Source organism: Hesperophylax consimilis, chromosome 1, assembly GCF_061612785.1.
Source record: "Hesperophylax consimilis isolate HC1 chromosome 1, BYU_Hcon_1.0, whole genome shotgun sequence".
In the NCBI taxonomy this organism is placed as follows: Eukaryota; Metazoa; Arthropoda; class Insecta; order Trichoptera; family Limnephilidae; genus Hesperophylax; species Hesperophylax consimilis.
Window position 1 is genome coordinate 2367487 of NC_142836.1, and position 12182 is coordinate 2379668.

Here is a 12182-nt window from a genome sequence, read left to right on the forward strand (position 1 = left end):
GTTTGTTATCGTTTTGCACATGATTATATTCTATTTCAATCAAATAAGAAATTTATATTTAACAATAACTGTAGTTATGATTTGAGATTTTCACTGCCGAAAATGTTATTGAGATTTATTTTTGGTGTATTATACCGTGTTGCCTTTTAGGCTTTACTTAGATTTACCAAAAAATAATATTATATTATGAGAAGTGAAAGAGATCGTTTCGAATTTCAACTAGACTTCGAGCTACCCGATGCATTCTTTTTGGAAATTAAATGAACTTATATTTATATTCTGGGAACCTTAGGCCACGCCCGAATTGAGAGTATCAAGTCGTGCGAACCGGGCATAATTGAAACAAAGACTTTCTTTGAATAAAAAACATTTAGTCAATACAAAAAAAATTGGGTGGAATTTTGACGCTTTTTGATATTTAAAATTAAAATGTAATAAAAACTTCGCTATTTTGAAAAGGTTTTCTTTACCAGCGGTACCTAACTACGACAAATATCTTGTCGTTAGTCGTTAGATTGTTGACTTGACTCACCTTTTTTTAATCTATTCTACTTTATCTTTGCATATGTCAAAATATTTAACCTCACATTTTACGCGTGTTGTCAAAAGTGCTTACGATAAATTAATTGTCCGATTAAGTTGTTTTTTTTTAAATTACTGTGTGTGTATACTGTTCACTCACTTAATTCTTCAGAATGTCCGACAGTGATAATGAAGTCGATATTGACGGAAGGGATGATGTGGATCCAGAAAGTCATTTGCGTTTGGTTAAAGCCATAAATACACTCGATAAGACTCAGCATATTTTAAAACCTTCAAGAGACGGGCAATCTGATACCAAGTCTGAGTTCCACGTCTCCAAGCGGAAAACTACGAGGAGTGCAGTGGCCGTGACTGACATTATTAAGATCTTGCAAGGTTCTGCCGAACATGCTGACACTGGTCAAAAATTGAAAACTGCCCAAAAAAACAACAAAACACTTAGAAAGCCTTTAGAAAAACACGAAGCCGCCGTTATTAAGAGGTCGACTGGTTTTGAGGAAGTCAAAACTAAATTAGGAAGGTGGGATGCCGTCGTGTCCAGAAATAGAACTTTGGAACACCAAAGGTTTCCTCTGGAAAATACGTCTCTCAAACAACCTGTCACCAAGGACTATCTGTCGAAGTTTACGCTGAAATCTGAGCTGGAAAATGAACTAGACGAGTTGAAGCCTGTGGAAGAAGAAAAAGCTGAAGAAACCTTCCCAATGACGATGAGTGAATTGTTGGAACACAGAAAGGAAGCGGCCCAACTCAGAGCCAAGCAGTCTTACAAAGAAGCAAAAGCGAGGAGACAGAGCAAAATCAAGAGTAAAAAATTCCACAGGTTCGTTCTCCATCGCCTCACTCCATTTTACTTTATTATTATTGGATTGTATTGCATTGCACTACCCCTGCATACATTCTGGAATAAATTCTTAATATTATTATTAATGATACAACCTGATATTATCGGGAGTGACGAGTGGCTAACATTTTTGACAAATTGAGTTAACCAACAGTATATATATGAAGTACTAGCTGACGTGTACCCGGCCTTGCTTGGGGTTTTGAATGGTTTGGAGTAAAGTTTTGAAGTTGTGAATTCTAGTGTACCTGATAACTGGCTCCATTTTTAAGGAGTAAATAACATTCTAAAATATTAAAAAACGTTTACTTTTTATAAGTTTTTACTTGACTTGATCGTGCCATGAAATCCTTGGGGGTCCCCGACTTCCACCATTCACTACAGTACACCACATTCTTACTATAAAAATAACAACTACATTATTCAACTCCGTATCTGATTCCAGTGCAGAGATAATGCATTAAGTCTTCTTCGGGCGTCCACTACTTCTTCTACCATTCAAAAACACTCCTGACACTAATAAGAACAAACTTTGAAATTTTCAGTCAAATCGGTACAGTCGTTTTTGGGTCTTTAGGGAACAAACAAAGCAACATGTATTTTTATATAAGCACATGATTGCTATGTGATTTGAACACAGCAGTGGCCCCCTAAACTTATTTTTGAGAGTCAAGTTTGTTTGTTTATATTATGGTTGAAACATGCCTTTTTTTTATTTGTGTGTAATAATAAGTGTCCTGTATGTTCCCCAGAATTCAGAGGAAAGAGAAGATCAAGCAGCAGCTGAAGGACTTTGAAGGTTTGCAGAAGAGTGACCCTGAGGAGGCGCTTCGGAAGTTGGAGCAGCTGGAGAAGACGCGAGCCGAGGAGAGAATCACGCTACGCCACAAGAGCACCGGCCAGTGGGCTAAGAATAAACTAGTCCGGGCCAAATACGATAAAGAGGTGACCTTTCATTCTGTGTTCCAAAATTCACATTCTCACAAAAGGAAATTGACATTCCCAACTAGTGATGGTTAAATTCAAAAAAATACCTCCACAACATATCAATGCTACTATAATTTATTTATTTATTTATTTTATTTTAAATGCACATTTACAGTTATACATAACCAATAATAAACATACATTTTATTTTAATTTATTAAGTAATAATAGCGTTTTTGAACTGGTGAATATTAAGTTGGAAAATATCTATATCTATAATATAAACGATTTAATTGGATTCTTATTTGGAGAGAAGAAAGGATAAAGTTATTTTAAATTTAAAATGACCCAATTACTGTTAAACTTATGAAATCGGTTATGAGCACATCGGCAGAATGCTGCCTACTCATTAAATAATAATAAAATTCCCGGGAATTTATTTTTGGGGAATATTGTGGGAATTTTCATATTAATTGTGAAATACCCATGAGGTTGTCTTCTACAACGAAATTTCATGTTATTCGCAATGTATCGTATCAATTTTATTAGAGCATGATGAGGACAGAACTTTTAAAATGATATTTGCGGCTGGCTGATAAGCATGTGATGTCAACGTACATACAATGAATGGCGCATCAGTACTGTACCACTGCCATTAGAATTATGAATTGTATCTCGTGTGACGTCACGATACATCATTGCATATGTTCACTTTGAAAGCTCATAACTTCTTTATTTTTGCATATATAAAAAAAAAAAATTACTGTCATTATTAACTTTTTTACATTTGATAAATTTTTATTGAAAAAAGAAAGCCTCTTTCAGAATAACTGTCTTAACCTTTCCGGCAGTAAGTTACGTAATTCTGGCTGTGCTCTGGGGAGTGAGTTTTTTTTACATAAATAAAGATATATATTTTTTGATTAAATTTTATGATAGTATGCAAAATAAATAACAGCCGATATCTCTGTCGATAATGATGTAAAATGTTTAAAATTGGTGTAAAGTCACAGGAATATGCCCATAGATGGCAATACGATGCATATTTACAGAATATGCATCGAATATGAATATGCGACCCCTGTCGTCCATAGGCGTCCATACTCCTTTGGCGAAAGTGTGTACCGTCGTTCATTCGCGTCCATACTCCCGGAAAGGTTAACAAAAAAAATAGTTCCCCACTTTGGAAAATTATTATTTTAGGTTGTGGAATATTCCAGGGTGCACTATTCACAACTCCCTAGTCCATTCATCCAAAAACAAAACTAGATATTTTTTATATGTATGAATGTGGTTGAAGTAAGGTTTGTTTGACATTCCATTTTCTCTGCCTGCCGTACAGAGAAATTACAAGATGGTTAGTTAGATTTTACCTCTCTCCCTGTAAAATGTCCCCATGTAATTACATATTGTATAGAAATAAGGTTAATCCTTCCGTCTTTTCACAGTGGATATGTGAATTTAACATTATTCGATTTTAACTATACCATTAAACATTTCAGACAAGACAAGAATTGGCTGAGCAACTCGCAATAAGCAGGGAATTAACGCAAAAAACTCAACTTGACGAGTCAGAAAGTGAGGAAGAAACAGATGAGGTACCAACTCTGATAGAGGATGCTAATAATCCATGGCTCTCTAAAGTTGTTACTCCTGCCAATAATGAGGTGGCTGATTTCGTTAGTGGCTACAAGAAATACTGGGACACTCGCAATGCGGTCCAGAACACAAACAAGGAGCAAGGAACACAAGAGGAGAAGAGTGAAAAGGACGAAGAAGATCAAGTTGCTCCAAATATTTCTCAGGAAGTTCTCTCCGCATCAAACATCGTTGAAGAATTAAAGAAAACTAAAGCAGATGGAATTAAATTGACTCCCAAATCTAAGAAACGTAAACTACAACCAATTGTAGCCAAGTCAACGGCAGAATGGGATGTTGAACCAATAATTCCAAATAAGAAAAAGGATAATAATGACACTGAAATTCTAACTGTGGACAGCATTTTTGATGACCTCGAATATAAACTTCAAACAACCGTTTCAAGTAAGTTGAAGCTTTTGAAATCGGATGCAAAGACACCCAAAAACAAGAAGCCAGAAAAGAAACAGAAAATATCAGAAGACAGAAATGGCATGCCAATCAATGAATTCAAAAAGAAAATTATTAGGCCTGAAATTGACGAGGAGTTGAATGAAACTACAGACATTACCGATTCTACAGAGGCTTTGAACAAAACGGCCGATTTGAATAATTTTAAGCCACTGACCAGCGACTCAAATAAGGCAGAAAATATTAGCAAAATTGATCCTGATAAGTTTGTCGCCATCAAACCGAGACATCTTCAGTCTGCATTGCCCGATATGGACTTGGAAGGCGATCACTTGGACGATGAAGAAAACTTGAAGAGGATTACCATAGCAGAGGCCTTTGAAGATGACGATATTGTTGCAGAGTTTCAGCAAGATAAAGATAGCGATATTAAAAAGAACCTCCCACAAATAGAAGATTTATCAATGCCGGGTTGGGGATCGTGGGTGGGCAAGGGGATGAAACCCAAGCGCCGTAAGAGGTTTATTTTCAACGCACCCAAAGTACTCCCGAGGAAAGATGACAAGAAAGACAATGTTATTATCAACGAATCCAAAGATTCCAGAATCAAAGTTCATCAAGTATCCGAGTTGCCGTTTCCCTTCACCAGTGTAAGTGACTTTGAGTCCACGGTCCGAGCCCCCATCGGAAACACGTTCATCCCAGAGACGGCGCACAGGAAGTTGATCAAGCCGGCAGTCATAGTCAAGACTGGTATTATCATCGAGCCGATGGATGAGAGTCAACTGGTTGAAATTAAAAAAGGGACAAATACCATGCGTTTGATAACGGGGAATAAATATTCTTCAAAAAAGAATAAAGGTAAAAATCATTCTAAAAATAAAAATGTTTTGCGTATGAAAAATGGTAAAAGTACATTACCTGCTAAACTAAAATAGTTTTATCAAAATTGTAATTAGTTATTATTGTTATTCTAATTTAATAAAATATGATTAATTCCTGAATCCAATTACTGTATTATTTATTAAAATGTAGGTGCTAATTTTAGTAAGACCACTTTGAAATCACAGTCAAACTTGGTTATAATGAACACGAGGGGACTCCTTATAGCTGTTAATCTTTATATCCAAAAGGGGTTTTTTAAAAGTCGTATGTACCTACCTATACTATCAATATATTCACAAAAGTACAGCATATTTTCAAAATAGGAGTAGGTATTACTAATTAGAAAAATATTTATTATCAATTTATTGTCCTGCTGACAAACTACATAAGTAGTTTAGCGGGTTTAAATGTGAATAAAAAAAAAAAAAAAAAAATGATCGTTTTTTTATTTATATTTTAAATGTATATTTACAGAATAAAAAATTCCAATAACAAAGATACATTATACAATCATAATTGCCTAATTAGTGATTTAAATTTAATAATGCTCAGGTGGAAAATGTCGATGTCAGAGGCTAGTGAGTTTAGAAGGCCCATCATTCTTCCGAGAGGCATTGCTAATGGTAAGTTAGTCCTACATCTCGGAAGAATGAATGGTTTGTGTCTACGCGCTCTTGCGAAGTTATCAGGGACGTAAAATAAAATTTTATTCAAAATTTCTGGATTGTTGATGTGACCGTTCAACAAGTTATAGGCCATCATCAGCAACGCAGCTTTCCGCCTGTTGACAAAACTATCGATACCTAGCATTCCGGAAAGGAAGGCTGATGGGTATAAATAGGGATAGTACCCGAAGTCTCTAAGATAAAGATAACATAGAAACTTCTTTTGTACTTTCTCTACCATAGAAGTGTACGTTGCATCCCCTGGTCCCCATATTATTGAGCCACTTTCCAAAATACTACGTACTAGGCTAAAATATGGCAAGCGAACCACGGCAGATTTTAAAGATTTCGCTCTCATGCTTCTCAATTTCCTCTTCAAAACAATCAAAGCATTATAACTATCATCACCAATTGTCAATTTCATACGGTCCACTGGCTATATAGAAAAATTTAAGGACGAATTTTCATGGACTTTGAACAATTCATCAAACTTCAAAGTTGATTTTCAAGTTTTGTGAAGGTTCTATTCAAGTTCTATTATTATATCATTATTGACCAGTTGCTTTACATAACTGAAATAATAATAGAACCTTCACAGAACTTGAAAATAAACTTTGATTTTTTGATGCATTGTTAAAATTTTGTTAAACAGCCCGCCCTGAATTTTCGAGGTAATTCTTGAAAACCCTGGCTGAGAACATTTTTTTTGTAGAGTTTTGGTTAATTTACGCTACATTTCCTAAATGGAACCAAATTTTAAGACCCGGTTTGCATAACACAAAATTCATAAAAAACAAACTTAACTCTTGAATATCTCTGTCAACCCCCTCCTCCTCAACGAAAACTAAAAAATATCCCCATGTAGGTCGCGGCCTGAAAAAGTTGTGCATCACTATCACAAATTTACTCCGTGCAGGGATGTAGGTACTCGTAACTAGGTACCTTCATAAACATATTTATTGGTTTTTGAAACAAAATTGACGGTGAGTTGTAATGCAAAAGAAGACGTAAAAAGGGAATGAATTTGCAAAGATTGTCGCAGATTTTATATTGTACCCGATGGAGCAATGGTTCACATAGCTAACAATCTCACAAGGGTAGTGCCATAAAAATATGTATCCGTTCTTGAATAACTATTTTTTCAAACCCAACGACCCATTCATGTATTCTGAAATTGTGTTCACAAAATTATTTACTCGGTATATCAGTGAATCTGAGTGAATATGGACCTCGTTATAATAGTCAACAATTATATGACATATCTACCTACAGAGTCAAGTGTTGCCGTATTTTTATGTCTGCATCAAATTAATAAAAAACCACCAAAAAAAAAGTGAACTGAGCTTAAAGTACTCAACTATCCCAAATCGAAGATCGTGCATCAAACCAGTGCATTTTTATCTCGTGAAGTGGCTCTTTTCAGTGTTTTTGTCTTCACAAAAAACTGACACAAACTGTCAACCTATTTTGAAACAAGCCAGGCTCTATAATAAAATACAACAGTGCATTCTTTAAAGAAATTTAGGTCATATCACATCATCCGGTGCGATATGACCTAATGACCGGTCGGTGGCCGAGTTGACATCGCGTTTGGGTCCCACCCAGGCGTAGTGTGTTCAACTCTTCAGCTGGCTAAGTCCTCCATCACAACACAAGGAACATTTTCCGTTTATTGTGGTGGTAGTAGGAGATTTTCAAATATTGTCAGGTTATTCGTAACCTGGGAATGTTTTTCGTTCTTTTTTTAAAAAAAAAATATATATATATATATAATCAATATTATCCATCGTGAAATCAGTTTTTTATATTAAATTCACCATGAATACACAGTGCATCGTATGTGATAAAAATATTGACAATCCATCTGATTTCATATCTTGTGCTGTTTGTGAAAACGTTTATCATCTCATTTGCGCAGAGATTGTGGAAACCTCACGCCGTGCAGCTAGAAATTTACAGTGGAAATGCAAAAAATGCTTAAAGAATCTAAAAAATAACAATGGTAAAACTTTGTTATGTGAGATGTTAATGATCAAGAGCCATCTATCGTCAAACATGCCAAGCATACGATACAACCATCTAAATCTGCAAGCATTCAGTCAAGCGGCACTGAAAAATTCATTTTTCATTCAACTTCAACCATAGATGGCGTAAATCAAAATAAAGTTCTTCTCACTTCTGAATTATTTAATTAAAGGAACTATCCAATTTTAAAACAGCTACATATAATGGAATTTGTGGAACAAAAATTTGACTCATATACCCAAAAACAAAGAAATCATAAATTCAATTCAATTTATATTGGATCAACACGATGAATTAAAAAAGCGCATAGTCGAGATTGAAACATCACAGAAACGAGTCAATACTGATATAATGGAAGTAAAGTAATTTTGAAGTAATTTTTTTTTCTTTTAAAAAAAAAAAGGTATAATTCTGTCCTACAAAACACTATTTTGAAACAAGACAAGAAAATTGATCAACTAGAGGAGTACTATAGTCAAATATGCAACATAGTAAAAGGTGTTCCTGAATCAAGCGTTAAAAATAATATTGAAGTACTGAAAAAAATATCCAAAATTATCAATTACGAAGGTGCCGCCACACCATTACAGTCTGAAATAACAAAAATCTGCTGATTGGGACCAAAACTTTTAGAAAAAATTCCCAGGTCCATTATAACGACGTTCAACAGCAATCAAGCTCGCGATGAATTCCTAAACAAAATAAAGAATTACAAGAAATCTACTACGATCAACACTAATAAACTAAACACAGTTGACGTTGGGCTATCGTAACAAGCCAGACGCATTTATGTATCTGAACATTTAACACCAAAGGGAAAATTTCTATTATATCAAACACAAAAAATTTGCAAGAGATAACAACTTCAATCACGCTTGGTCGACTACAGGGCGTATTTTACTGAGACAAACTAATACCTCCAAAATTATTACAAAAACCAATGTCCTGGATCTCGATCGAGAAAAACGTCAATTAATATGACTAATGATACAAGTGATTTCATCAGTAGATTCAACACAACATCGCCAGTTTTAACAGTGATTATTACATCGCATGTTTTATCACAGGTTTCAACGCTGAATTCAAATTTCAAAAGAATTGAAAATAAGGCTGAACTAAAATATCTTTTTTTTTCAAAAGAAGCAAACACATTGTGACTTCACATTTTAAATAAATGAAATTACTTGGTTTTAAGTCACTTTATTGTCTTCCGGTTTCAGTACCTCCGTTCCATCATCAGGACAGATGATTTTAAAAATTATAATATATTTTTATAACTGTCCAGTTATTCCAGTTAAGTATTTTCGTTTCACTTATTTAAAATACCATTTTGTAATTTCTCATTATAACCGTGAACTCGCTGTAGCCATGATCGTTATAACCAAGTTTGACTGTATAGGTGGTTCCATGATATTTCATCAAAATGAAAATTCAACACACCTTTAAAAAGTGTTGAAAAAAAACTAGGTTTAATAGTTACCTATGTAACCTAGTTACCATTACTTTATATCACTTTTTGTAGATGTGTTGAATTGTCATTTTGATGAGATACCCGGTCACCATATTAGGCAACTTTATTATAAGAGCCGCCTTTCCATAATTTATTAAGAACAGTTTAAATTAACTTTAGCTGACTTAAGTAACCAGATACATAGCGTTTGTAAATATATATATGGTCGTTAGAATTATATACTATGTGATATTAAATACTTTTAATATTTAAAAAGACATCATTTTAATTATTGGTTTTTGAACCTGCAACTCGGTCAAAATATCTTACCCACATAGAATCGAGGCTCTCAAAATTAAATAATAATCCATTCACAAAGATACAGACAGAATCATTTGTGACCATCTATCTTCACATCGAACAACCATTTCAATTGATATGAAAACAGATAGTTTGAAGGTTTGTATGGAAATGTAGATTTACAATTGAATTCATTGGCGGCAACCCGCCCCATCCATCAGGCAAATATCTATTCCGAGACGGGTAGGAGTCATAACAGATATGTGGTACTTACCATTTGGTTTACTTGACTTCAAGCAATTCCATTTTCACAGTACTTCACGGAAGTTGTTTGCATATTGTCATTTTCAGAAGATAATATAAACAAAATTCTTTTCTTAAACAAATATAATATTATTGACAGAAAGAGATATATCCACATTATAATGAGATTTAATGAATGAAATCAAGGTAACTATTTACCTAACCACTGCAATTTTAGGTAAAAGTTAAGGAAATTACACTCTGTTTCAATTACATTTACACGCCCAAAATAGGTTATTAGGTTCTTAGTTTGGGTTAATTAACTATTTTATGCGTATTTATATTGAAATTAAACTTTCACAAACGTCAATCCATAGTAAAATAAATACAAATGGCGGCAAAGGGATTGTTTCATAAGATAAATTTTGAACTTTAAATAAAAATGGAATTTGAATGCATCTTTTACTATCTCTCCGGACGTAACTTGAAGTGTGTAATTTCCATAAACTGTGCATATTAAGGTAGGCGACACATTAAGCTATAAGTATCATGGCGTGGCCTATTTCAGCATATCTCTCGCCATACACTATCAATGCGAATGTATGGCGAGCAATACGCTGAAATAGGCCAAGCGTGGTTAGGTAAATATTTACCGAAAACAATATTAGCTTAAGTTTGTGTACACTAGACCCTCATAGGGGGAGAAACTAGAATAACACCATCCCCTCGAACAAAAAGCATTGGAATATTTCTTTTAGTGGTGCGGTATACTTCCTCGTATGTTTCCTCGTCAATTTCAACAGTTGTGACAGTCTCTTCTGCATCGCCAAGTACCATATTCAGATGCTGGTCATAGGCCTGAAATACAATCAAGATTAAAATTAATATTTATATTTGCTTAAAAATTACTCGATTGTTTTGATGAAATCATATAACGTCGATCTTCGGCATGTTGGTGGTCTCTAATAAATACTTACATGTAGTCTTCCACGAAGCTCTCTTTCACTCCTCATCTTCACGTAAATTCTCTCATCAAGACTCAGCCGAATCAAATCTAATGGTTCCTTCACCGTCATCACGGGAATCTTAAACAAAAAAGTAAAATAAGCGATTCTGTTGTATAATCAGACAACTACTTTAGAGGGGCAAACTAAGAGTAAACATACATTTTCTCCATCATCAGCCATCGTAATAAAATTTGTTAGTAACCGGCTTTAGAAAATAACACGAGAGGTTAAAATTTAACCTGACAATTTATGTCAGTCAAAACATTTGTCTATGGAATGCATCGAATGCATTGTTTATTTTTTTCAATACATCGGTATAATGGCCATTCAGACGGTGCGATTTTGGTTGAACGTCTTTTATTGAATGACAAAAATTGAACAAGATTTCGTTCAGAACCGATCAAAATTATTAATCGAAATCTCACATTTCAACTACATTTTGGGGAATGAATTGGAAAACATGTCATTGAAAAAGGACAAAAACGTCATATTTGGGTTAGAAAATGGATTCTAAAAATAATTGAATTAGGTGCTAGAGGTGGGTTCTGTCAGTATTTTTCGTTACTGGGTACAGTGAGTTCAGGTAAAAAAATATACCTGGTAAAAATACCGGTAATGGGACTAGGACACGGTCAAGCGGCTTGATCGCAAGCACGTAGTTTATTGTCTATGGCACTTTGTGACAAGCATTTTGACCGTGTACCGAAGCTGGCTTGCGAAAACAACGAAAATAAGTATTATTCTGGATACTTCGACAGCCAGGAGAAATACGCAGCGTATTTCTCCTGGACATAATCACGTCACGACATAATCAACCCTACGGACGAAAATAAGTATCCAGAATAATACTTATTTTCGTCCGTAGGGTTGATTATGTCTTGTAAATGTTTACTAATAACGACCTCCATGTTTCGTTTCTTTCAACTCAAAATCTCCCTCATACTTGAGAGATTTTCGAACGTCAAACCACAGTTAAACTTCAAGACTTCAAACAAATTATTCAAAATCAAGTTGATTGTTGCCAGCCTTCGTGTACACTCGGCAAACTTCGTAGTTCCGAGCCGCTTTGAGCCTTCGTGTTCACTCGGCAAACTTCGTAGCTCCGCCCCCAATCCTCCAGCAATGTGAGAACAGGCGCACCCGGGTAGGCAAGGACGGACCGCCAAACAACTCGGTCTTGGCACACACTTCTTGCCTCATTCACATTCATACATCGTCTCATATGTACTCTTCTATTATTCTGA

At 34.8% G+C, this 12182-nt stretch overlaps 2 protein-coding genes across 2 annotated transcripts; one reads left to right on the forward strand and one right to left on the reverse strand.

Annotated features, from left to right (window-relative positions):
• Positions 1–575: 575 nt before the first annotated feature.
• On the forward strand, positions 576–5372 carry LOC149426109 (U3 small nucleolar RNA-associated protein 14 homolog A). The gene is made up of 3 exons (XM_089635714.1): positions 576–1366; positions 2140–2332; positions 3817–5372. The coding sequence occupies exons 1-3, from the start codon at positions 696–698 to the stop codon at positions 5299–5301; spliced, it is 2349 nt and encodes a 782-aa protein (XP_089491840.1). The 5' UTR covers positions 576–695; the 3' UTR covers positions 5302–5372.
• Positions 5373–10063: 4691 nt separating this feature from the next.
• LSm3 (U6 snRNA-associated Sm-like protein LSm3) lies at positions 10064–11249 on the reverse strand. Its single transcript, XM_089635728.1, has 3 exons — positions 11098–11249; positions 10909–11016; positions 10064–10789 (listed from the first exon to the last, which is right to left on the reverse strand). Exons 1-3 carry the CDS (start codon positions 11116–11118, stop codon positions 10616–10618), a joined length of 303 nt encoding a protein of 100 aa, XP_089491854.1. The 5' UTR covers positions 11119–11249; the 3' UTR covers positions 10064–10615.
• Between the last annotated feature and the right edge of the window lie 933 nt (positions 11250–12182).

What these genes read in the sequence shown, in the direction of transcription:
- LOC149426109 (XM_089635714.1), top strand. Translation starts at nt 696, where the DNA reads ATGTCCGACAGTGATAATGAAGTCGATATTGACGGAAGGGATGATGTG. An exon ending in AAGAGTAAAAAATTCCACAG is followed by an intron (nt 1,367 to 2,139) that starts GTTCGTTCTCCA and finishes TATGTTCCCCAG; the next exon opens with AATTCAGAGGAAAGAGAAGA. An exon ending in GGGCCAAATACGATAAAGAG is followed by an intron (nt 2,333 to 3,816) that starts GTGACCTTTCAT and finishes TAAACATTTCAG; the next exon opens with ACAAGACAAGAATTGGCTGA.
- LSm3 (XM_089635728.1), bottom strand. Translation starts at nt 11,118, where the DNA reads ATGGCTGATGATGGAGAAAAT. An exon ending in TGGCTGATGATGGAGAAAAT is followed by an intron (nt 11,017 to 11,097) that starts GTATGTTTACTC and finishes TTTTTGTTTAAG; the next exon opens with ATTCCCGTGATGACGGTGAA. An exon ending in AGCTTCGTGGAAGACTACAT is followed by an intron (nt 10,790 to 10,908) that starts GTAAGTATTTAT and finishes ATTGTATTTCAG; the next exon opens with GCCTATGACCAGCATCTGAA.